Source organism: Rana temporaria, chromosome 6 (genome assembly GCF_905171775.1).
Source record: "Rana temporaria chromosome 6, aRanTem1.1, whole genome shotgun sequence".
NCBI lineage: Eukaryota > Metazoa > Chordata > Amphibia > Anura > Ranidae > Rana > Rana temporaria.
In genome coordinates, this window is record NC_053494.1 from 147,919,601 (window position 1) to 147,945,960 (window position 26,360).

Below are 26,360 nucleotides of genomic sequence, written 5' to 3' on the forward strand. Positions count from 1 at the left end.
CTGCACATGCTCAGTTTGGTGTATATTGCTAGAGAGGTTTCTTTTCTTTTCGTGGGAGAGTACATGTGATCGGCACAGGGCCAATCAGCACTGTCCAGACATGTCAAGACAGAAGAGGGGCCCTACAGCCTCATAGGACAGCTAAGTGCAGTTTGAAAACTTCTCCTACAAGCTTCACCAGGAACTGATAGAAATCACAAGACTGCTATGTACTGCTGATGAGAAAGGGTATTTAGCCGTTTATATTTACAAAAATAATTGTATTTCCATGTTCTGTGTACTTTGGGAGACCAAATAGTGAATGCAGGGTCCTGGGTTTAAAAACACTTTAACATCCAGCTTCTGTAACCCCACCTTCTGTATAACTCTTGGAATAAAATACATTGTTCCCACATGTTTACTACTACAGCTTTGCCAATTATATTCATGCAAGCCTGTTTCCCATGATCTATTGTATGGATAACACTGTTTATCTTCTGTAATGTCTATACTAAACTTAATAACATCCAGCTTCTGTGAAAGGGGCATGCTGGAAAACCAGCAGCCGACCGGCATCCCATCAGCGCTGGCAGCCAATGGCTGTGAGCGTAGACCAGTGTGTTCTGGTGGGGGGGCATCCCCCTCTCAGAACACAATAGCTCAGTGGGAAGATCGCAATACTAACATTGAATAGTTAGAAGAGCGAGCTCTTCAGTTTTTTTTTTCATTCAGTCTGCTTGGTTGAATGAAAAGAAACTACCTGTATGTACTAGGCTTAAAGTGGTTGTAAACCCTTAGGCCTCGTACACACGATAGGATAGCCAGAGGACAATGGTCTGAAGGACCGTTTTCATCGGTCAAAACCGATCGTGTGTGGGCCCCATAGGTTATTTATCCTTCGGTTAAAAAAATAGGAACTTGCTTTAAAATTTAACCGATGGATGCCTAACCGATAGGTCAAAACCGATCGTTAGTATGCAAAAGCATTGGTTAAAAATCCATGCATGCTCAGAATCAAGTCGACGCATGCTTGGAAGCATTGAACTTTGTTTTTTTCAGCACGTCGTTGTGTTTTACGTCACCCCGTTCTGACACGATCGGTTATTTAACCTATGGTGTGTAGGCGTGACGGACCATCAGTCAGCTTCATCGGTTAACCTAAGACAACGGTCCTTCAGACCGTTGTCCTCTGGCTATCCTATCGTGTGTACAAGGCCTCACAGACCACATTAACCTTGAAGGCTTACCTGTAGGTGCAACAAATATCTCCTAAACCAACAGAAAGGCACAGTAGACAACGGCGCGCAGGCGCACTGAGCGTGCCGCTTCTAACGGCGATCATGCCATTAGTGGCAGCATGTGCGGGAATGACTTCACTGTGACTGGCTGGAGCCGCGATATGCGGAAGTCACTCGTGGAGAGATGGCGCAGACGGAGGAGGGCAACGAGCATCGCTGCTGAGGGCTTCGATCTTGGGTAAGTACTTCATAATGAGCTAGTATGCTATGCATACTAGCTCATTATGCCTTTGTCTTGCAGGGTGTTTTAGAAAAAAAAGTTTACTTCCTCTTTAAAGTATAACTAAGGCCCTGTTCAAACCTGAGCAGTTTTGCGCTTGAAGCTTGTAGCTGTAAAATGCGCAACAAGCCAATTCCTATTCATTTCAATGGCCCCTTTTCACATCTGAGCGCTTTGTCACCTGAAGCAAACCGCCTATTATTTTCCACCTTGTTTTGTGTTTTTTTCTTTTACAAGTTTTTGATGTAATTCCATTGAAGTGTATGTATCCAAAAACGTATCATAATGTGTGTTAAAAATTCCCTATACCTTTCCAAAAAAAAAAAAGCATTGCAGGAAACTGCTTAGATGTTAACAAGACCCATAGGAAATAAGGTTTAATGCATTGTAATGCATTTCTGCAGATCTGCAAACACACACACAAGCACATAAATGTGAACCTAGCCTTACATAGTTAGTCTGGTTGAAAAAGACACACATCCATCTAGTTCAACCAATAAAAGAAAAAAAAAAAACACATATAAAACCTATATATCCACAATGCTATACCCACAGTTTGATCCAGAGGAAGGCCAAAAAAAACGTATAAACATGGTCCAATTTGCTTCAACGGGAATTTTTTTTGTATTCTTACCTATTATATGTATTAAAATGTTGTCACATGGTTTAGGAGAATCACTTATGATACATGAGAAATGTGGGATGAATGCTCTGGGTATGCCAGGAGTACCTTAGCAAGCACTGGAGACATTCAAACATTGTGTATGCTTAGTGCAGTATCTTAATTTATTATAAGTATATTATAATTTACATGGTCAACAGTTGTGAATTGTGATTACCAGGGTTTAGCAGGGCTGGACTGGGACAGAAATTTGGCCCTGGACTTGTCTCTCCCATGGCGGCCGGCCAACTCCCGCACAGGGGCGGACTGACCATTTGGGCATTCGGGCACTGCCTGAGGGCCCCATGCCACTAGGGGGCCCCATCAGGGTTGCCAGCCTCAGTAAAACCACTGACAGTATGTCAAAATCTGTGTTTTTTTTACATCTGTCCCTGAAATGTCCCTCACTGACATCCTTTTGGTCTAAAAATCCCAACTTTATAGCTGCCCCGCCTCTCCAGTGTGTGTATGTATACTGTGTGTCTGTATGTGTATTCTGTGTGTATGTATTGTGTGTCTGTGTGTGTATACTGTGTATGTATACTGTATGTGTGTGTATAATTTATTGCCCGGGGGGCCCCATAATCTCCTATTGCCCTGGGGCCCCATAATCTCCTATTGCCTGAGGGCCCCATAAGTTTTCAGTCCGCCCCTGCTCCCGCACCCCCCCGGCCACCCAAGCCACCTCTCCCCCTTTACTAGCCACTATCCATTCTACTTTATTAGAGTAGAACAACTGGTACTGGTACTCTTATAGGCAGTACCAGTGGGGAAGCTAGACATTATTTCACCCGGGGCAAAGAATCAGTTCGGTGCCCCCCCTTATGGGACAAGATTAGGCAGAAGTGAGAAACTCCCATGCCATAGCTGTTGAGTCAGCTGTCTGTCCCCTCCCCCCATGCTCCTCTGTCGTCCCCCCTGCTCCTCTGGTCCTCCCGCTGCTTCTTTGTTCCCCCCCAGGTGAGCGCTGTGGGGAGGGAGAGACAGAGGAGCGGAGGGGGGCGGCAGTCCGCTGTCACTAAAGCCGGCCCACTGAGCCATCGTCCCACCGGAAAACTCCCTGTAGTCCCAATGGCCAGTCCATCCCTGGGGTGTAGTGTCGAGGTTAGAAATAATCAATGCTGCTTAGTATAAAAAAAAAGTATAAGTATAAAAAAACAAGTCCATATATCACAGGTAAACCGATATGTGGTGTCTTCATTGATGATATAGAGAACATGCAGGTGACTTTATGGGAAAAAAACCTCCACCAATGAGAGAAATGCCTGCTCACCTCACAGAATGGACCCTTTAATTACAAAGGGTCTAATGCGCTTCCCCACACAGGGTGTATTGGTAATCAACCAGAGACAGAGTAAACAAATCCTAAAGTGTCCCTTCTTGGGTTAGCAATGCCACTTTCAATGTGCCAGATGGAGGTAACCTCAACTCCAGAATCATATGAATCATGCGAATAAAAAAAACATATATAGTGCTCTCCACAGGTATAAAACTTTAATTATAGTAAAAACAGAATAAAACTTACAAAAATGGCAGTATATCCAAGTGCCTGGTATTACAGTGTGTGTATACGGAATCGTACGTGTTACGTCCCAGTGGGTGGGACTTTGTGCTGCTCAATATTTCTTAATATTTTGACATTTATTAATAAAGATTTATACTTAATAATTGTAAACATGTGTCTAGTCAGATGTTTTGAGTAATGAGATGAGTTGTAAAGTTATTTTTTTTCTCGCTGATGGATGCTAAGCAATGAAGATAATTAGGATGGGGGGTAATTAAGTACTGTTCTATCAGGGTTTTAGTTGAACAGGACATCATTTCAATTGTTGTAAAGAGAAAGATACAAGCATGCATGAATTGGGATCAGAGTAGCAGTTGCTATTAGTTGCTAATTTTCTAACTAAATTGATGTATACTATTTACATCTCGTAAAAACTTTCTTAAACCACTAGTCTGATCTGTAATCTCAAACTCTAGGTAAAGCCTTTGAAAGCAATGTCTCTTGATGAAGCAGTCCGTGTGATTCAAGTGTCAGAGAGAGCCCGACAGGGGCGTTTGCGAGCCAAGTTCATGAAAGAGATCCACCTGGAAGAGAAGAGAGAGAGAATGGCTAAACTTCAAGGAGAAAGGGCCCTGGATCCTGAGATAGCCGCACTACGTATCCAGAAGGTGAGAACATACTACACTTTCCATCTCTTTATGGACATGGTATAAGACAAGCTGCATAAATATGTATTTTTTTTTTATATATATATATAAACATTTAGGGGCAGATCCACAAATTAATTTCGCCGCGTAATTTTAAAGTTCCCGCGTCGTATCTTTGTTTTGTATCTACAAAACAAGATACGACGGCATCTGGGATCGATCCGACAGGCGTACGTCTTAGTACGCCGTCGGATCTTAGGTGCATTTTTTCCGCCGGCCGCTAGGTGGCGTTTCCGTCGAATTCCGCGTCGAGTATGCAAATTAGCTAGTTACGGCGATCCACGAACGTACGTCCGGCCGGCGCATTTTTTTTGCGTCGTTTGCGTTCAGCTTTTTCCGGTATATAGTTAAAGCTGCTATTATGAGGCGTACTCAATGTTAAGTATGGCCGTCGTTCCCGCGTCAAATTTTGAATTTTTTACGTTGTTTGCGTAAGTCGTTCGCGAATAGGGATTTGCGTAAAATGACATCATCGTCGTAAGCATTGGCTTGTTCCGGTTTAATTTCGAGCATGCGCACTGGGATACCCCCACGGACGGCGCATGCGCCGTTAAAAAAAAAACGTTGTTTACGTTGTGTCACGACGTATTTACATAAAACACGCCCCCATCACATCCATTTGAATTCCGCGCCCTTACGCCACCAAAGATACACTACGCCGCTGTAACTTACGGCACAAATTCTTTGAGTATTCGAAAAAAAATATTCGAAAAAAATATTAAAGTTACGGTGGCGTAGTGTATCTTAGATACGCTACGCCCGGCGGAGAGAAGCGCTGCTCTACGTGGATCTGCCCCTAATATTTTAGGTTTGATGCAAGAACTAAGGTACAAAGACTCCATGAATTATTTTTATTTTTAAGCTTATTTTTTAATTTTTTATTTTTTATTTAAGCTTATTTTTAAGCTCCTAGTAGCTCCTAGCAGCTACTTATGAGCCTTTATTTTCTCCCCCTAGAAGCAAATAGTGTTATCCTATGTGTCCATGCACACTATTGTAGACTATAAGCATTTTTCAAGCTTCAGATTCTAGAAGCAGAAAAAAATGCTGACAGCTTCTACAAGCTCCTAAACTCTGCTAACCCCTGCTAAGCACCAATTTCCATATTTTTTTTTTCCTTCGAAGGTGGCTAGCCAGCGTGCTTAACAACCAGTGAATAGCTAGTTGTTAAAGGGGTGTTAAGGAGTAGGCCGGCAAGCCTGCCGCCGTGTCCTTAACGACAGATGACTCGTCTAAACAAAAGAATTGCCGGAAATAAAAAAATTCTGAAGAAAAACAGCGTGGGGGTCTCCCCCAATCCATACCCCAATCCATACCAGGCCTTTTGGGAGGAGGGCTTAATCATTAAAGCAGTACAAGATTTTTGCCTACAGGTGAAAGGGAATAAACTATCACTTGATCAAAATTGCAAATTGCCTTAGACAAGTGAGCTAGATTGAATTTACATACATTTTTCACAGTTAATGGACAGTATAGCCAAATTCTTAAATCGCCCTTTGTCAATCATTTTAAGTTATAAAATCCTGTCAAAATTAGTCCTGCCCTGTTAAAGCGGAGTTCCACCCAGGAAAACAACATTTGGCCAAAAGTCCTAAAAAAATTAAATAAAAAAAAAGTGAAAAAAAAAAAAATTATACTCACCCGAATACCTGTTGCTATGCGGAAGTCCGTAATCTGCCTCTTCGGCACCGCGGCATGTTTTCTTCTTCTTCTTCTCCTAGTGAATGGGGCGCGCTGCTTTCTGGGAACTGTGTGTGTTCTCAGAGAGCAGCCGCCCATTCACAAGCCGGCACGAGACTCACACAGGCGTAGTAGGAAATGGGCAGTGAAGCCGTAAGGCTTCACTGCCTGTTTCCCCTAGTGTGAATGGCGGCACGGGACCTGCATCGATCGTGGGATCGGCATCGGGGGGGCCATCAGCGCGGGCACGTAGGACAAGGTAAGTGTCCTTAGTAAATGTCAGCAGCTACACTGTTAGTAGCTGCTGACTTTAAAAAAAAAAAAAACTGCGGGTGGAATCCCGCTTTAAGTTAACCACCAAGGGGCAGATCCACAGAGCAAGTACGCCGGTGTATCTACTGATACGCCGGTGTACTTTCAAATTTCCCGCGTCGTATCTTTGGTTTGAATCCTCATACCAAGATACGACGGCATCTGGGTTAGAACCGACAGGCGTATGGGTTCGTACGCCTTCGGATCTTAAATGCAATACTTTGGCGTCCACTGCGTGGAGTTCTCGTCGTTTTCCGCGTCGAGTATGCAAATTAGCTATTTCCGACGATCCACGAACATACGCGCGGCCGTCGCATTCTCTTACGTCGTCTCAAGTCGGCTTTTTCCGGCGTATAGTTAAAGCTGGTGTTTTGCGGTGTATAGTTAGACTTGCCATGTTAAGTATGGCCGTCGTTCCCGCGTTTCAATTTTTTTTTTTTTTTTTTGCGTAAGTCGTCCGTGAATCGGGATGGACGTAATTCACGTCTATGTTAAAAAAAGTGACGTCCTTGCAAAGTCATTTAGCGCAATGCACAGCGGGAAATTTAGGGACGGCGCATGCGCAGTTCATTCAGCGCGGGGACGCGCTTCATTTAAATGAAACACGCCCCCTAATCGCCGATTTGAATTACGCCGCCAGAGATAGACTACGCCGCCGTAACTTACGGCGCAAAATCTTTAAGGATTCAAAATAAAGCCAGGTAAGGTACGGCGGCGTAGCGTATCTCTGATACGCTGCGCGGGTGCAGATCTCTGTGGATCTGCCCCTACGCACCTATCATCCTAAACAATCAAACATGGGACAGGACATAAATCTAAAGCTGGGGAAATCAAGCATTTAGTAATGAAGTAAAACCAAAATCAGACAGACAATTGTTTTGGCTAATAAAGGTAACAGCAAGCAGCTTGTAGTGCCGGGACTTCCGAAGGTGTTTTACATTTTAAGTTTAAAATGACTGACAGTTTTCTATAAGGAGACCCTATCACCAACCTAAAATATTGCAGGTATAATCACATATTTTAAAGCTGAGCTCCAGGAAACTTGAAAATTCTTCCTTGTAGTGGGGCTTTGTCTGCATTACAAGGGCTACCTGCTTGTTTGGGTCTAGGAGGAATAGAAAAGTAAAGTTACTCACCCAAACCTCCTCTCCCTTGTGCTGATATACTAGTCCCTTCCCCCCACCATGCTCCAGCGGTTTAATATCCTGGTCCCATCAAGACTGATGTGAGGTGTAATGTGGGGTGTAATCATTGCATTGACCATGAGAACATGGAGAAATAGTCTACCACTGCCTACTAACAGTCTACTTGCAGTGCAGGCATCACCCCACTATAAGCAAGAATTTTTAGATTTCCCAGAGTTAAGCTTTATTGTTTTAAATGCTTAATTGCAGCATGTTTCTTTTCAATTAATTATTTTTTAATCCCTTGCAATGTACCTCTGAACTTGCTAGAATGCTAGATTTGCTAGATGGCTAGGAAGAGTCACTTCCCTATCAGTAATATGTGTGAATGACCTGTAATATGTGTGAATGAGCATTACCTGCTGCTGACCCCCGCACTCTGCATCACTTACTGCTGATCCCTGCACTCTGCATCACTTACTGCTGATCCCTGCACTCTGCATCACTTAATGCTGATCCCTGCACTCTGCATCACTTACTACTGATCCCTGCACTCTGCATCATTTACTGCTGACCCCTGCGCTCTGCATCACTTACTGCTGATCCCTGCACTCTGCATAACTTAATGCTGATTCCTGCAGTCTGTATCACTTGTTGCTGAGCCCTTCACTCTGCCTCACTTGCTACGGATCCCTGTACTCTGCATCACTTACTGGTGATTTTTGCACTCTGCATCACTTACTGCTGACCCCTGCACTCTGCATCACTTACTGCTGACCCCTGCGCTCTGCATCACTTACTGCTGATCTCTGCACTTTGCATCACTTACTACTGATCTCTGCACTATGCATCACTTAATGCTGACCCCTCCACTCTGTATCATTTACTGCTGATCCCTGCACTCTGCATCACTTGCTGCTGATCCCTGCACTCTGCAACCCTTGCTACTGATCCCTGCACTCTGCATCCTTTACCCCTGACCCTTGAATGCTGCATCAGTTACTTTTGACACAGTACAGTAAGTGATGAAGAGTGTATAGGCCAGTAGTAAGTGATGCAGAGTTCAGAGGCTAGTAAGAATGCAGAGTTCAGGGTTCAGCAGTAAGTGACACAGAGTTCAGGGGTCAGCAGGAAGTGACACAGAGTTCAGGGGTCAGCAGTAAGTGACACAGAGTTCAGGGGTCAGTAGTAAGTGACACAGAGTTCAGGGGTCAGTAGTAAGTGACACAGAGTTCAGGGGTCAGTAGTAAGTGACACAGAGTTCAGGGGTTAGTAGTAAGTGATACAGAGTTTAGGGTCAGTAGTAAGTGACACAGAGTTCAGGGGTTAGTAGTAAGTGACACAGAGTTCAGGGGTCAGTAGTAAGTGACACAGAGTTCAGGGGTCAGTAGTAAGTGACACAGAGTTCAGGGGTCAGTAGTAAGTGACACAGAGTTCAGGGGTCAGTAGTAAGTGACACAGAGTTCAGGGGTAAGTAGTAAGTGACACAGAGTTCAGGGGTCAGTAGTAAGTGACACAGAGTTCAGAGGTCAGTAGTCAGTGACACAGAGTTCAGGGGTCAGTAGTAAGTGACACAGAGTTCAGGGGTTAGTAGTAAGTGATACAGAGTTTAGGGTCAGTAGTAAGTGACACAGAGTTCAGGGGTTAGTAGTAAGTGACACAGAGTTCAGGGGTCAGTAGTAAGTGACACAGAGTTCAGGGGTCAGTAGTAAGTGACACAGAGTTCAGGGGTCAGTAGTAAGTGACACAGAGTTCAGGGGTAAGTAGTAAGTGACACAGAGTTCAGGGGTCAGTAGTAAGTGACACAGAGTTCAGAGGTCAGTAGTCAGTGACACAGAGTTTAGGGGTCAGTAGTAAGTGACACAGAGTTCAGGGGTTAGTAGTAAGTGACACAGAGTTCAGGGGTCAGTAGTAAGTGACACAGAGTTCAGGGGTCAGTAGTAAGTGACACAGAGTTTAGGGGTCAGTAGTAAGGGACACAGAGTTTAGGTGTCAGTAGTAAGTGACACAGAGTTCAGGGTTCAGCAGTAAGTGACACAGAGTTCAGGGGTCAGTAGTAAGTGACACAAAGTTTAGGGGTCAGCAGTAAGTGACACAGAGTTCAGGGGTCAGCAGTAAGTGACACAGAGTTCAGGGGTCAGCAGTAAGTGACACAGAGTTCAGGGGTCAGCAGTAAGTGACACAGAGTTCAGGGGTCAGCAGTAAGTGACACAGAGTTCAGGGGTCAGCAGTAAGTGACACAGAGTTCAGGTGTCAGTAGTAAGTGACACAGAGTTCAGGGGTCAGTAGTAAGTGACACAGAGTTCAGGGGTCAGTAGTAAGTGACTGCCTATTATTAGCACATTGTTATTATGTCGTGTGAAATCTAACCAAAAATATACACTTCATTGAAAAATACGACTGTTTTCCCGAGCCAAAATCTAATTACATTTTGAATGCAACCTTTTAGTTTTCCATAGCCGTGACATAAATTAGAGAGTGAATGTTCACGTAAGCATTTGAAATGAATGTGACAAGTTTATGAGTCTTAGCTTGAAGCCAATGTCCCCCTTCTATACTGCCCATTCCAGTCCACACTCCCTTCCTTTGTGTTTTCCTACTTCCCCAATTGCTCTGCCACTCAGGAAGCTGTTTCCATTGCGTCCGTATCCTTACTGACTTTCCGTTCACATCGCAGGTCTGGCGAGGCTACATTCAGAGGAAGAGAACCAAGCAGCAAAGAGAAGAGGAAATGATCTTCCTGGGCATGGTAGGTTGTTCAGAGGACAGACTTCCAAGGCAACAGTATAATGTTTAGAGCACAACATTGGATCCTTAAGAAACAGGTGCAAGTCCAATCTCTTTCTAGTTACATTTCGACTGAGAACCGTAGAAGAGAATAGAGGCATGTAGGAATTCTTGTTTGCCTGTATATTCAGTGCTGTCTCATACAGGCAGGCACAAAGGGCCAGATTCACATACATTTGCGGCCGTGTAACGTAACCCGTTTACGTTACACCGCCGCAAGTTTCCAGTTTTAGTACCCGATCCACAAAGCACTTACCTGGAAACTTGCGGCGGTGTATCGTAAATACGTCCGGCGCAAGGCGGGCCAATTCAAATGGGCGTGTGCCATTTAAATTAGGCGCGCTCCCGCGCCGGACCTACTGCGCATGCTCTGTTTCGCAATTCCCGTCGTGCTTTGCGCGCAGTGACGTCATTTTTTTGAACGGCGACGCGCGTAGCGTAATTCCGTATTCCCGGACGGCTTACGCAAACGACGTTCATTTTAAAATTTCGACACGGGAACGACGGCCATACTTTATACAGCAATACGATTGCTGTGTAAAGTTAAGGCACCAAAAACGACGACTAACTTTGCGACGGGAAACTAGACTAGCGGCGATGTAGCGAACGTGAAAATCCGTTGTGGATCGCCGTAACTCCTAATTTGCATACCCAACGCTGGTTTACGACGCAAACTTCCCCCAGCGGCGGCCGCGGTACTGCATCCTAAGATCCGACAGTGTAAAACAATTACACCTGTCGGATCTTATGGATATCTATGAATCAGTCGCATAGATAGAAACCAAGATACGACGGCGTATCAGGAGATACGCCGTCGTATCTCTTTTGTGAATCTGGATCTTGTAAATCAAGCTTTCATAATGCCAGGTAATGCAGTTATGCCACTATTTAAAGGAAAGGTGATTGATAAGTAAGTGTTCAAAATTTCTGCAGTTCAAATCTTAACAAAAATGCTAGAATAGCTATTTGACAAGCCTCAGAAAAAGTCATTTAACTAAGCAGGTGGTCAACATTAAAAATAAAAAGATATAAAGTTTGAGTATGTGAAGATAAGCTTTACATTGGATGGTGAGCTTGGCAACCACTGCAAGGGGCATAGCACATGGTGTTTGGAGAATGGGCAAACTTTGGATCTTTATACTTTTTCTTTTTTTTCATACAACTACTGATGGAAGGCTTCACAAGAACAGTCATTGCGTTCTTCCTTTAACATTCAAAGAGAGGACACTTGATCCTCTTTTACTACCACTGTGCAAAGGCAAACTTTTCATAGTGTCCATATGGAAAGGTACAAAAATAAGGCCCAACTCCAGGAAAAACTTTTTTTTTCTCTTCGTTTTGAGTTGAGTAAGAAAGAGTGTTAATTTTTATGTAAAATTTCGATTTAGTTTTAGTCTTTTGCCATTTTAGTTTAAGACCCCTTTCACACTGAGGCGCCTGGAAAACGCCTCCCCTGCCACTCCAATGTGAAAGCCTGAGTGCTTTTATACTGGGGCGCTGCGCTTGCAGGATGTTAAAATAAAGTCATCTTCGGGGCGGGGGAGGAGCGAGGTGTACACAGCTCCTCCACTGCTCCTGCCCATTGAAATGCATGGGCACCACTGACGAAGCACCTGCAGAGCGTTTCGTCAGCGGTGCTACACTGGCGCATTTGGCCCTTTATTCGGCCACTAGCGGGGGGGTTAAAAGCGTCCTGCTAGCGGGCGAATAGCACGGCTAAAACGACGGTAAAGCACCGCTAACACTAGCAGCTCTTTACTGCTAACTCAGAGTGGTGCCAGCGTGAAAGGGCTACTAGTCGTGTTTTAGTCATCTGAATTGTTTTCATTTTAGGCATACTTTAGTCAACTAAAATAGTGTTAATGTAGTCGAAGAAAATATTTTTCGAAACTAATACTGATTAGAACATCTGTCAGGTCCTGTGTCCTCATTAATTGCCCCTCATTTCATATTTTATGTCATAAGCTGGACAGGAAGTGAGAGGAAGCCTACCCAATGGGGACATAGACAGCAATTCAATTCTGAAGCATGGGTGCTCCACCTGTGGCCCTCCAGCTGTTGCAGAAGTCCCATCAGGCCTCAGCCTTTGGGAGTCATGCTTGTAACTGTCATGCCGCGTACACACGACCGTTTTAATGTAATGGAAAAAAACAAAGTTTTTCTCAACGTGATTCTTGTCAAGCCTGCCTTGCCTACACACGATCGTGAAAAAAAATGCTTGAGCAAAGTGACGGCACTATAAAGGGGAAGTTCCATTCAAATGGCGCCACCCTTTGGGCTGAATATGCAAATGTTCCTTCTCAAAACTTGCTTATGAGCATGTGCGTTTTTCCCCCCATCGCTAAAGCCTACACACAACCGTTTTTCATGATGAGAAAAACGACGACGTGAAAAACGACGATAAAAAAGCAGGTTCTACATTTTTAATCGCCATTTTTCTCATTGAGGAAAAATACTCTGGAGCCTACACACGATCGTTTTTAATTACCAATTTAAAAAATGCTATTTTCTCGTCATGAAAAACGGTCATGTGTACGTGGCATTAGCCTTTCAATGCCTCATGAGCCCGGCCCCCCCAACCCCCCCCCCCCCCGCCAGAACACTCCGATCAGCGCTCTCTGCCATTGACTGAGAAAACTGATCGGTAGTCGGTCAGCTGCTGGTTTTATAGCACGCACGTCCGACAGAAGCCGGTTGAAAGGCTGGCTGCTGCCGGACAGACCGACATACACACAGGTCGAATGTGGGCTGTTTTTTTTTTTTTTTTTAACTGCCCGTTGTCTCCTGATATTTGGCCTCTGTGTAAGGGGCTTTAAAGTAGTTATAAACCTCTGACATGAAATCTGAACACAGATTCTCGTAGATGGGCCTTAAGCTATGCGGCCGTAACGTATCTCGTTTATGTTACGCGGCCGCAAGTTTTACGGGCAAGTGCTTAATTCACAAAGCACTTGCCTGTAAAGTTGCGGCGGCGTAGCGTAAATTCTCCGGCGCAAGCCCGCCTAATTCAAATGATCCAGGTAGGGGGCGTGGATCATTTAAATTAGACGCGTTCCCACGCCGATCGTACTGCGCATGCGCCGTCCCTAAAATTTCCCGATGTGCATTGCGCTAAATGACGTCGCAAGGACGTCATTGGTTTCGACGTTAACGTAAATGGCGTCCAGCGCCATTCTTGGACGACTTACGCAAACGACGTACTTTTTTAAATTTCGACGCGGGAACGACGGCCATACTTAAAGCGAGAGTTCACCCATTTATTAAATTTTTTTTTTCTCCCCTTAGATTCCTGCTCGTTCGCTCTAGGGGAATCGGCTATTTGTATTAAAATATGAACAGTACTTACCCGTTTTCGAGATGCATCTTCTTCCGTCGCTTCCGGGTATGGGTCTTCGGGAGCGGGCGTTCCTTCTTGATTGACAGTCTTCCGAGAGGCTTCCGACGGTCGCATCCATCGCGTCACTCGTAGCCGAAAGAAGCCGAACGTCGGTGCGGCTCTATACTGCGCCTGCGCACCGACGTTCGGCTTCTTTCGGAAAATCGTGACACGATGGATGCGACCGTCGGAAGCCTCTCGGAAGACTGTCAATCAAGAAGGAACGCCCATTCCCGCAGCCCATACCCGGAAGCGACGGAGAGGATGCATCTCGTAAACGGGTAAGTACTGCACATATTTTAAAACAAATAGCCGATTCCCCTAGAGAAAACGAGCAGGAATCTAAGGGGAAAAAGTGCCCTCTAAGGGTGAACCCCCGCTTTAACATTGGTTGCCCCTCATATAGCAGGGGCAACTTTACGCGTCGCAAAAGCTACGGAAACGTCGTAAATTCACTGCGTCGACCGCGCGTACGTTTGGGAATCTCGCGTAAATAGCTAATTTGCATAGACGACGGGGAAAACGGCGTCGGCGACACCTAGCGGCGGGAAAAAAAATGCATCTAAGATCTGACAGCGTAAGAGCCTTACGCCTGTCAGATCTAATGGATATCTATGCGTAACTGATTCTAATGCCGGGTACGTCGGACCGTTTTCACGTTTTCATGTCTGCCTGGGGATTTCTGTATGGTGGCTGTACTCACCATCATACAGAAATCCGCGCGTAAACAATACGCGGGGCGTGTCCACACGGTCGCCGCGACGATGACGCGGCGACGTGGGCGGGCCTGCCAGTTAAATGCTTCCACGCATGCGTCAAAGTCATTCGACGCATGCGAGGGATGGCGGGCGCTCGGACATGTACGGTAGGTCTATACAGACGACCGAACATGTCCGAGCGGGCAGGATTCCAGTGGGCTGTTTTAAAACAAGCCCGGAAATATTTGCCCGCTGGGAAAAGGCCCGGCGGGCAAATGTTTGCTGGAATCCTGTCCGCTCGGGCCTACACACGACCGAACATGTATGCTGAAACTGGTCCGCGGACCAGTTTCAGCATACATGTTCGGTTGTCTGTACGAGGCCTTAGAAGCAGTCGCATAGATACGCCGGGCCAGATTAGGACTTACGACGGCGCAAATGGCGTTGCGCCATCGTAAGCCCTTTGAGAATCTGGCCCATTATATCCAAGTGCATTTCTGTCTGCTGCCTCTTTCTTCTGCTATTTGCAGTCACTTTTGACAAGTTTTCATGACACCAAGAGGAAAAAATATGACCAGGGAGGCAGGTCAAGCACACAATCTGTCAAGGGGTTATTGCATCTACAGGTGAACGAAGATAAAAGGAAAGGAAGATAAGCCCAATAAGCTTTACCCAACTTTGTCACGACCAGGTGGCAGTAAAGGCATTATTACTCGCCTAATGAATCTCAGAAATCGTAAAAACGTTGAAATTCTATCCAGGTGGCCCAGGTAAAAGTGTGTCCATCTAATTTATCATATTCTATCAAAATTTTCTTATTCTGCATTTTTTTTTTTTTTACTTGGTGATGGCAGGAGAAGCTTCCAGACAAGAAATACACCATTTAGTTACCCAATCCATTTGGACATCAGCCACAAAATCCTAATAGCATTACATTGTATTATTAGGTGCTGAAAACAGGGGTTAAACAAATTGGTAGGAGGCGTTATGGCAGACGGCGGGGGTGACTGTAATGATCTGGTCTCGGCATATACACTCTTTAGTAATAGTTTTTTTTTTTCCCTGTATCTTGGAGCTTCTCAATATCATTTTTCACTGTCTGATATGTGTGACACAAACCGAAAAGAAAAAATGATGAGCATATGCTGAAAACTAATGTCTTGCACTTAATGCAGCATCTCAGGATGTAATAGAAAGGCACTCACTGTGTGGCATTAATATAGCGTGATACATAGTCTTTACAGTGTAAAATGACAGAGTCTCAGCACTATGGTGGATAATGGCTTTGTACACACGCAGGGAGCTTCTTTGCAGTTGTGCTGCCTTTCTGAATCCATTCTATTTATATCGGCACAATCTGCCTGACAAATTAGCTGTTATGGACATTTTGCATAAATATTTATGCCTGTGTTTGCGTGGGGGCAGAACAGTTTGATTTACAGGGTAATGTTATGTTTAATGACCCACTTTCCCCTCACTGCAGCGCCAAAGCCACATATCAAAAATCCGGCATGTTTAAAGATAGCACGCAGAGCCGACACTGCTGGGCCCTATTTAACTCTTCATTCACGACAGTATTTTATGCCACTGTGTAACATGGTTGTAGCCTAGGAAAAATAATTACCATTGTGTATGTCAGGGCAGCAAAACTATTTTGGAGGCGTAGGATAGTAATCAGGAGTAGTGCAAAAGAAAGCGATTGTACGCTTAACTAATTCTCAAACTCTTCAGTGTAAATTTCTAATAAATCCGCATAGCAATTTGCCAAATGAAAGTGCATGTACATTCGTTCTGTGCTAATGGGGCAGTGCTTGTCAAAAGTTTTTCATTGATTTAAAATGGACAATACCACACTTGGCCACTAGATGAAGCTAAGGGTCATAAAAATGCACCATTTGTTGGCCATATGAATTTTTCATTTTAAATAAACGAAAAGCATTTGATCAGCACCGGAAATAGCTAGAAGGCTTAGGCCCCTTGCACACTGGAGTGTTTTTCATGCGGTACATCGCTAAAAATAGCGCTGCTATACCGCATGAAAAATCATGCCCTGCAGTGTTCAATGTGAAAGCCCGAAGGCTTTCACATTGAAGCGGTGCGCTAGCAGGAGCGCACCAAAAGTCCTGCTAGCCGCATCTTTACCACAGTATAGGAGCGGTGTGTTCACCGCTCCTATACTGCGCCTTTCCATTGAAATCAATGGGAAAGCGCGGTAATACCGCCCGCAACGCGGGCGGTATTAACCCTTTTTCGGCCGCTAGCGGGGGTTAAAACCTCACTGCTAGCACCCGAATATCGCGGTAAATACGACGGTATAGCCGCGCTACAAATAGCGCGGCTATACCGTCACCGTGGCTGCACGCCTCAGTGTGAAAGCAGCCTTACTGTAAAGCCTGCCAAACACAGCTGTAAGGCCTGTTTCACAAATTCTTTAGCTTGTATAAGAGCAATGTGAACAGTAAGCTTTTAGGCCCCGTACACACGACCAGTTTCCTCGGCAGAATTCAGCTTCCGACCGAGTTTCTGGCTGAATTCTGCCGAGAAACCCGGCCGTGTGTACACTTTCGGCCGAGGAAGCCGACGAGGAGCTCGGCGAGGAAATAGAGAACATGTTCTCTATTTCCTCGTTGTTCTATGGGAGCTCTCGTCCCGCCGAGCTCCTCGGCGGCTTCAGGGCTGAACTGGCCGAGGAACTCGATGTGTTTGGCACGTCGAGTTCCTCGGCCGTGTGTACGAGGCCTTACAAAGTATTTGCAGAGCTTTTGGCAAGCCTTGTTGAAGTTTTTGAAGCTCCCTTCAGCTCCAAGTGCTGTGCTGTATCGCAAAAAATGGCCTGGTCATGCAGGGGGGTAAACCTTCCAGAGCTGAACAGGTTAATCAACTTTGTAAGAGTCTTGTGGACAGGCTGAAGATTGCCCCCATCTGATCAGATCGGTTCTCTTAATGCCGCCTACACACGATCGGGTTTCTCGGCGGTGAAAACACTGCCGAGAAACCTGACGGGAAAACCGAGGACCGGCTTGGTCCCTTTTCCCCGTGTACACATGGCCCGACATGTTTTTTCTTGGTCGAGAAAACCGGCCGTGTGTAGGCTCCACCGCAGTGTTTCCCTATGGGAAAACTGCAGAGGAAAAAAACGCCGCGATTCACGACGAGAAAATGTAAAACATGTTCTAAATTTAGCGTTATTGTTTTTTTTAAAGCTTCATGAGAGTTCCTCTTTAAAGCTTTGTAACAAGAAGAATCTTGAGAAGTCATTTTTTCAGCCAATTAGAAATCCAGTTTCAGCTTTCTGATTGGTTGCTGTAAGTTGTTAAATGGTAACTCCACTTGGGAAACAAAACTAGCAAAAAAATAATAATAATAATATAGCATATTTATGTTCAAACATTATACCAGTGTGAAAGGGGTCTTAGGGAGTGTGTATAGGTGTGAGCGATCCGCATAGTGGGCCGGATTCACAAAGAGTTACGCCGGCGTATCAGTAGATACGCCAACGTAACTCGGAATCTAAGCCCGTCGTAAGTTTAAGTGTATGCTCAAACTGAGATACACTTAAACCTAGCTAAGATACGACGGCCTGCGCCGTCGTATCTTAGGGTGCAATTTTTCAGTTGGGCCGCTAGGTGGCGCTTCCGTTGATTTCGGAGTAGAATATGTAAATGACTAGATACGCCCATTCACTAACGTACGCTTGCCCGTCGCAGTAAAGATACGCCGTTTCCGTAAGAGATACGCTGCGTAAAGATAAAGCTGCCCCCTAGGTGGTGTAGCCAATGTTAAGTATGGCCGTCGTTCCCGCGTCGAAATTTGAAAATTTGACGTTGTTTGCGTAACTCGTCCATGAATGGGGCTGGACGTAATTTACGTTCACGTCAAAACCAATGACGTCCTTGCGGCGTACTTTGGAGCAATGCACACTGGGAAATTCTGCGGACGGCGCATGCGCCATTCGTAAAAAATGTCAATCGCGTCGGGTCACCAATAATTAAAGAGGAGTTCCACCCAAATTTGGAACTTCCTCTTAACCCACTCCTCTCCCCCTTACATGCCACATTTGGCATGTAATTTTTTTGGGGGGGGAGTGGGGGCTTCAGCACGAGTGGGACTTCCTGTCCCACTTCCTCCTTCCTGTAGGCGACTAAGCTTAGTCGCCTTCAGGAAGTGGCTGCTGTAGGCGATCGCCTAGGACACGTCACAGGTCCTAGGCGATCTCCTGGCCAATTACAGGGCGCCGGGCCGCGCCGCTCGCGCATGCGCAGTGCCGCGCCGCTTGCGCTCGCGCATGCGCAGTGGGTGCCCGGCCGTGAAGCCGAAAGCTGTCACGGCCGGGTGCCCACACTGAAGATGAAGACACCGGCCGGGGAGGGGGGGAGAGGAGCGGAGCCCCGGCCGGCGCGTCGCTGGAGCGCTGGAGCAGGTAAGTGCCTGTTTATTAAAAGCCAGCAGCTACACTTTTTGTTGCTGCTGACTTTTAATAAACATACAAATGGCTGGAACTCCCCTTTAACATAAAACACGCCCCCTCATCCTCATTTGAATTAGGCGCGCTTACGCCGGCCCCATTTACGCTGCGCTGCCGTAACTTAGGAGGCAAATGCTTTGTGAATACAGCACTTGCCTCTCTGACTTACGGCGGCGTAACGTAAATACGATACGCTGCGCCGCCGTAAAAATGCGCGGAACTACCTGAATCCAGCCCAGTAAGTTTTGTAGTCTTATTGCACTGTATAAAGCGCTCCTACGCCTCCCCTGCCCATTGGAATGAATGGGCAGCGCTTCAGAAGCTCCTGTAAAGCGCCTCGGATACGCCACAACACAGGCAGTTTTAACCCTTTCTCCGGCCACTAGGGGGAATTAAAATCCGCTAAAACTACGGTAAAGCACCGCTAAAACTAGCAGCGCACGTGCACAACGCGGGAGCATGCCCGGGGGTCCCACAAACTCGACGTTTGCCAGCAGCACGCGATTGTGAGACCGAGAGGCAGAACGGGGAGATGCCTAAGTAAACAAGGCATTTCCCTGTTCTACCTTGTACCCTGACAGGGATCTACTGCTCCCTGTCATCAGAAGCAGTGATCGCTGTCATGTTAGTGGTAGCCCATCCCCCTACAGTTCGAATTACTCCCTACGACACACTTAACCCCTTGATCGCCCCCTAGTGTTTAACCCCTTCCCTGCCAGTGTCATTTATACAGTAATCAGTGCATTTTTATAGCACTGATCGCTGTACAAATGACAATGGTTCCAAAATAGTGTCAAGAGTGTCTGATGTGTCCGCCATAATGTCGCAGTCCTGATAAAAATCGCAGATTGCCACCATTACTTGTAAAAAAAAAACATTATTATTAAACATGCCATAAATATATGCCCTATTTTGTAGACGCTATAACTTTTGAGCGAACCAATCAATATACGCTTATTGCGATTTTTTTTACCAAAAGAATAGAAGAATACATATCGGCCTAAACTGAAAACTGAAAAATTAGTTTTTTTATATATTTTTGGGGGATATTTATTAAAAAAATAAATTAAAAAGTTAAAAATACCACCAACAGGGAGCTCAATTTTGTTTGGGTACAACGTTGCACGACTGCACACTTGTCAGCTAAAGCGACGCAGTGCCGAATTCACAAAAAAAATGCTCTGCTCAGGCAGGGGGTAAATTCTTCCAGGGCTGAAGTGGTTAAGCATCCCCTGCAACAAAAATACATTGAAAGATTCTCCCAAAAGGATATCACGTATAAAGGGATGCAGACCCTACCACTTTCCTCATCAGAGTCCGACAGGTGCAGCAGCTGATTGATAATTATAAAACCACTCCCATTAGATTCACTAAGCACATGGACACAAACATACAGCTATTCCTTCATAACAAAGGGTAGGAATCTGCAACAAAGTTTGTTAAAATCCCTGCAATGTACATAGGTCACCCAGAGGGGAAAAAATAAAATCTCAACAAAAGTAAAGTTACGCTTTAACCGCTTAAGGACCGCCTCCTGCACATATACGCCTCCTGCACATATACGTCGGCAGAATGGCACAGCTGGGCACAAGCACGTACAGGTGCGTCCTCTTTAAGTGCCCAGCCGTGGGTCGCGGGCGAGCGGACCCGATTGCCGCTGAAGTCCCGCGATCGGTCCCCGGAGCTGAAGAACGGGGAGAGCTGTGTGTAAACACAGCTTCCCCGTTCTTCACTGTGGCGCCATCATCGATCGTGTGTTCCCTTTTATAGGGAAACACAATTAATGACGTCACACCTACAGCCACACCCCCCTACAGTTAGAAACACAAATGAGGTCACACTTAACCCCTTCAGAGGCCCATTGTGGTTAACTCCCAAACTGCAATTGTCATTTTCACAGTAAACAATGCATTTTTAATGCATTTTTTGCTGTGAAAATGACAATGGTCCCAAAAATGTGTCAGAAGTGTCCGCCATAATGTCGCAGTCATGAAATAAATCGCTGATCACCGCCATTAGTAGTAAAAAAAAAAAAAAAATTATAAAAATGCAATAAAACTATCCCCTATTTTGTAAATGCTATAAATTTTGCGCAAACCAATCGATAAACGCTTATTGCGATTTTTTTTACCAAAAATAGGTAGAAGAATACGTATCGGCCTAAACTGAGGAAAAACAAAATGTTAATATATTTTTGGGGGATATTTATTATAGCAAAAAGAAAAAAATATAAAAAAAAAATCAAAATTGTCGCTCTATTTTTGTTTATAGCTCAAAAAATAAAAACCGCAGAGGTGATCAAATACCACCAAAAGAAAGCTCTATTTGTGGGAAAAAAAGGACGCCAATTTTGTTTGGGAGCCACGTCGCACGACCGCGCAATTGTCAGTTAAAGCGACGCAGTGCCCAATCGCAAAAACTGGCCAGGTCCTTTAGCTGCCTAAAGGTCCGGGTCTTAAGTGGTTAAATTACATTCCATTCCAAGTGTTATTTCATATGCTCAAAAAAGGTGAAGTTTGTTGACATCCATAAGCATAATTCCAGAAATATGCCGCAGCTTCTTAGAACTTCCTGCAGAGGTAGAAACATATTGCCACCCTGTTTAGATGATAAAAGGTATGCCTGTGGCGAAGATGTATAGCGTGGTGCAGAATTTTCTTCTGCCTAATGCACAGGAACACCTTAGCAATCTCAGTACATACTTCAGAGCTCAGGGATGTGTGTAGAGCTGCACTCCACTAAGCATCTTATTGTTTGAGAAAACGGCACAATATGAACTAAGTGTTCTGATGTGCCTGCTTATACTTGCAGAGGGAGGACACTGGCAGAAATATTTGTCCTGTTAGCAGAAAGCCTTTTCGTCTAATTTACTCCAAGACAAATGACTAAAGATAAATTAGATTGGTAGCAATTTTAAGGAAATAGGGACTTGTGTCCTCCAGAACGGTTTGTCCTTGCCCTGTGTCCTTCCTTGCAGCCTCTATTATGTGACATAATTATTGTTACATTTATTTGTTATGCCTCGTAGACACGATTGTTTTTCCCGACGGGAAAAATGCCATGTTTGCTTTTGGTCAGGAAAACCGTCCGTATGTATGCTCCATAGCAGTTTTCCCGACAGGAAAACTGCGAACAAAAAAATGAGAACTTGGGCCCAGATTCACGTAGAATCGCGGCGGCGTAACGTATCGTAGATACGTTACACCGCCGCAAGTTTTCATTTTAAGTGCCTGATTCTCAAAGCACTTGCATGAAAACTTACGCTGGCGGCCTCCGGCGTAATTCAAAGGGGCGTGTGCCATTTAAATTAGGCGCGCTCCCGCGCCGGACCTACTGCGCATGCTCCCTTTTGAATTTACAGGCGTGCTTTGCGTGAAGTGACGTCATTTTTTCGAACGGCGACATGCGTAGCGTACTTCCGTATTCCCGGACGTCTTACGCAAGAAGGAAACATTTTTACATTTCGACGCAGGAACGACGGCCATACTTTATACAGCACATACGTGTGCTGTGTAAAGTTAGGGCACCTAAAACGACGACTAACTTTGCGACGGGAAACTAGACTAGCAGCGACGTAGCGAACGTGAAAAACCGTTGTAGATCGCCGTAACTACTAATTTGCATACCCGACGCTGGTTTACGACGCGAACTCCCCCCAGCGGCGGCCGCGGTATTGCATCCTAAGATTCGACAGTGTAAAACAATTACACCTGTCGGATCTAAGGACTATCAATGCGTAACTGGTTCTATGAATCAGTCACATAGATACTCTGAGAGATACGACGGAGTATCTGAGATACGACGGAGTATCTCTGCTGTGAATCTGGCCCTTGTTTCCCACCGCGATTCTCTGCGTTTTTTTGCACAGCAGTTTTCCTATGGGAAACACTGCAGTGGAGCATACACATGGGCAGTTTTCCCCGACCAAAGCTGTCATGGCAGTTTTCCTGTCGGGAAAACCGTCCGTGTGTACACAGGAAAAAGCAACCGAGCACCGATCGTGTGTATGAGGCATTAGAAGCAAGCCTAAGGCCGCTATGAGAAGAGTTTATGTCATGGTTCATACAGCAGCATTTAATAGTAAAAGAATAGCATTTTACGTGGGAGAAGGTAAAGAAAAGCACATGTGTAGGCTGAGAAGTCCGGGAGCAAGATGGATGACCAAGTCACGGTTGTTCCACTTATTACTGGTGTAGTGGGAGATATGGCAGCTTTCCCAAGAAGGTGGGGGCGGTGAGCTGTCAAAGCCTTGGCTTTCAACACCGCCGGTCCTTGGAGTGCATGGGGCAGCGTGGCACAGGGTAATGATGTCACAATCGTGCAACACGTTTCTAAACACGCACGCTGCATGTGCAGTAGCAGCCGCGCTCCTTTGTCAAGCATCAAGAATTTTCTTCTGAGGCTGCTTTGTTAAATAAAGTATCTGTAGGTAAGTCGTTGAAGTTAACACATAGGGAGCCTTTATCCCTATGGGGAACCAAATACCTTGGCTCCAGGGTCAGACAATGCTCTTGGAAAGCCAGATTGAAGTATTAGAAGAAACTACTAGGCCTCAGACTTAAAGCCCAACTCCAGGAAAACGAAAAGTCTTACCATGCAATCAGGGGTTAACTGCTTCTATCTGTCTAGGGGATGGTAAAAACACTTTTACTTACCTCCGTCTCTGCTCTGGCAGTGGACTGTCCCTTGGCATTCTCATGTCCAGTGTAAGGCTATGGGCCCTGCATCAATCGTAATGATGTCAGAGGATCTTAGACTGCAGAAGCATAGGGGAGAAGAGGCTTCAGAGACTGGTCTAGCAGGGGAAGAGCATCCGGTATGTAAAACTGCCGTACCTGGTCCCTCTAGACATGAGTAAGTAAGGAGTTTTAGTTTTTACAGAGTTCAGCTTTAAAACATATTTTGATATTGGATTTGAGTATTTTTTAGGTATTCGTCAGGGTTTTTATTATTGGAAAGAGTATATATGGAATTAAAGTGGAAGGAAAGGCTAGGGTCACTGTAGTATTACCGTGATATGAGCAAAATGTGTAAAAGTTTTTTCTATAGATGAATTAGAGGCACCCTGTCAGCTCTCCTTCCCTCCTGCAAGCCAAAGCTAAGCTAGGAGGATAAAAGGAGCTAAAGCACATTCCTGTTGGAACATATGGGTGGGGTGTGATGGGGATGGGCCGAGCGGGACAAGGAGGAACTGTGTTTTGATGCTTACATAGGCACTAACAATGGTTCCAGGAAATGCCTGCAGTTAGCTGCAGAGGAGTATGTACCAGTTCCAGTCACTGGTTTAAATATTAACTTTCCCTACCACATCTACATTCTTCCACCCATTAAGCCCTGATGAAGGAGGCGAAGCTTAGCCCCCAAAACATGTTGGCATTATGTACAATTCTTGTTTGATTTTACATTGGGATAAATATGTATATGAACTACAAAATACAGTGCTTCAATTCCATATCCACTCTTTTTCCAGTAACTGCTCAAGGTGACTGTGGTAGTTCTTTGGTGAGCAGAAGCTGCCAGTCCAGTGTCCAAGCACCACACTACCAGTGGTGTAAACAGCAAAAGCCTTGGGGGTCCATCCACTCCCTAAAGTTTTTGTTGTCTGTGTTAGGCCTCGTACACACGATAGGTTAAACAGAGGACAACGTTCTGATGGACCGTTTTCATCGGTCAAAACCGATCGTGTGTGGGCCCCATAGGTTATTTAACCATCGGTTAAAAAAAAAGCCAACTTGCTTTAAATTTAACCGATGGATTCCTAACCGATAGGTCAAAACCGATCGTTAGTAGGCCCGACCATCGGTTAAAAATCCACGCATGCTCAGAATCAAGTCGATGCATGCTTGGAAGCATTGAACTTCATTTTTTTCAGCACGTTGTTGTGTTATACATCACCGCGTTCTGACACTATCGGTTTTTTAACCAATGGTGTGTGGGCGCGACGGACCATCAGTCAGCTTCATCGGTTAACCGATGACAATGGTCCTTCAGACTGTTCTCATCGGATGGACTAATCGCGTGTACAAGGCTTTACAGTTAGGAATATTCCCTCTCTCCGTTGGTCCTGGAGACCATTATCACTGGGATAAATTGAGGGAAAATTTCCTGTTATGTCTATAGGACAGGAAGTGAAGGGACACATTTGGCAGTAGAAAACTTGAGAGGTGCTTTAGCCATTAAATATTAAAAAGTGATCTTGCGCTAAAAAGCAACACCACTATGAAGACTATAAACACCCTATGAAGGGAAATATTATTCAACGTTAATATAATGAAAGAAAAAACAAAATTCATGTGTAAAATTATCAATACTTAATGTCCCACAGCTTCAAAGATATTGAAAAGTCCTTCCAGTGAATATCATGAATGAGTCAATAGTCTAAATAAAGTAGTATAAATTGATGGATCTAGGACTTTCCTGTGTAATAAATAACAATCTGCGTGGAATATATAAGAGGGAAATCCCTCTAGAGGTGTTAAGGGTGATATCAGGGGGGGGGGGGGGGACACCTTCCTGTCTTATTCATTCTATCCCATATTGTAAGTGTTGTTTTGGTCAGGGGTGATACATATTCCGACAATCCCCTATAAGCCGCCAGAATCCATTGTGCCCCCGCCAGATTTCTTCCTGCCAGCGTTTTCTCCAATTGTACCCATCTTTTACTATCTAAGTCATGTCACCATTTTACACATGAACTTTTTTTTTCATTATATTCATGTTGAATAGTATTTCCCTTCATAGGGTGTTTATAGTGTTCATAGTGATATCACTTTTTAGTGTGAGATCACTTTTTTATATTTATTTCTATTTTGTGTATGGTGAACACTGCTAAATTTTGCAGCTTATAAGTTTATATCACTTTTTCTGTACTCTACACATTTACCTATTTACTCACAGTAGCGCGAAAGACCCATTCACATTTTTCACTTGCTTTAGCCATTCCCTACTCTCTCCAAAAAGGAAAAAAATGGCTTCAGATATATATTTTGATTATTTGTGGTGCTACAATAGTAATACCATTTATAAGGGTGTTAGAAGAAGATTAGACTGTATTAAGGAGATTGCTTTTATTGGCATTATTATAAAATGCTGAGTTTTGCCCATGGCTTTACTAGTTATTTATATCATTATAATTTAACCAAAAAAGAAGCCATAATTTTGTCTGGCATCCAAATTGGCATTGCACATTTCATGCAGCGCATGTGTTATATTTTCCTTTGTCAGAGTACAATGTTCACAATAGAGAAAACTATACAATAGATGAAAACCTGCATTGCTGCAAATGTATTTCTATATGTTTGCACTTTCGCTATGCACATAAACTGCACAAGAGTTGTCTTACTGCAGTCCTCAAAGGCCAAAAACAGATAAAGATTTTGAAGACCAGGATCACAAAATCTTTGGCTCTGACCAACATAGACCATGGTCATGGGTGGCTAAGCTGCTAGGAGTGGCATGCATTCTTGTGTATAATAAATATATTCAGACTAAGTCCTGCTTGCTTGTACAGCTTGTCTTCTTCCTTGTTGTTGCCTTAGCACAGTTTGTG

The 26,360-nt window shown here is 44.7% G+C and overlaps 1 protein-coding gene across 1 annotated transcript in view; it reads left to right on the forward strand.

Moving 5' to 3' along the window:
• IQCA1 (IQ motif containing with AAA domain 1) overlaps positions 1-26,360 on the forward strand; it is a 297,557-nt gene that overhangs the window by 73,879 nt on the left and 197,318 nt on the right. The window contains exons 5-6 of the mRNA XM_040358492.1: positions 4,139-4,330; positions 10,163-10,234. Of these exons, the coding sequence (XP_040214426.1) occupies positions 4,139-4,330; positions 10,163-10,234 (264 nt within the window). The remainder of the gene's footprint in view (positions 1-4,138; positions 4,331-10,162; positions 10,235-26,360) is intronic.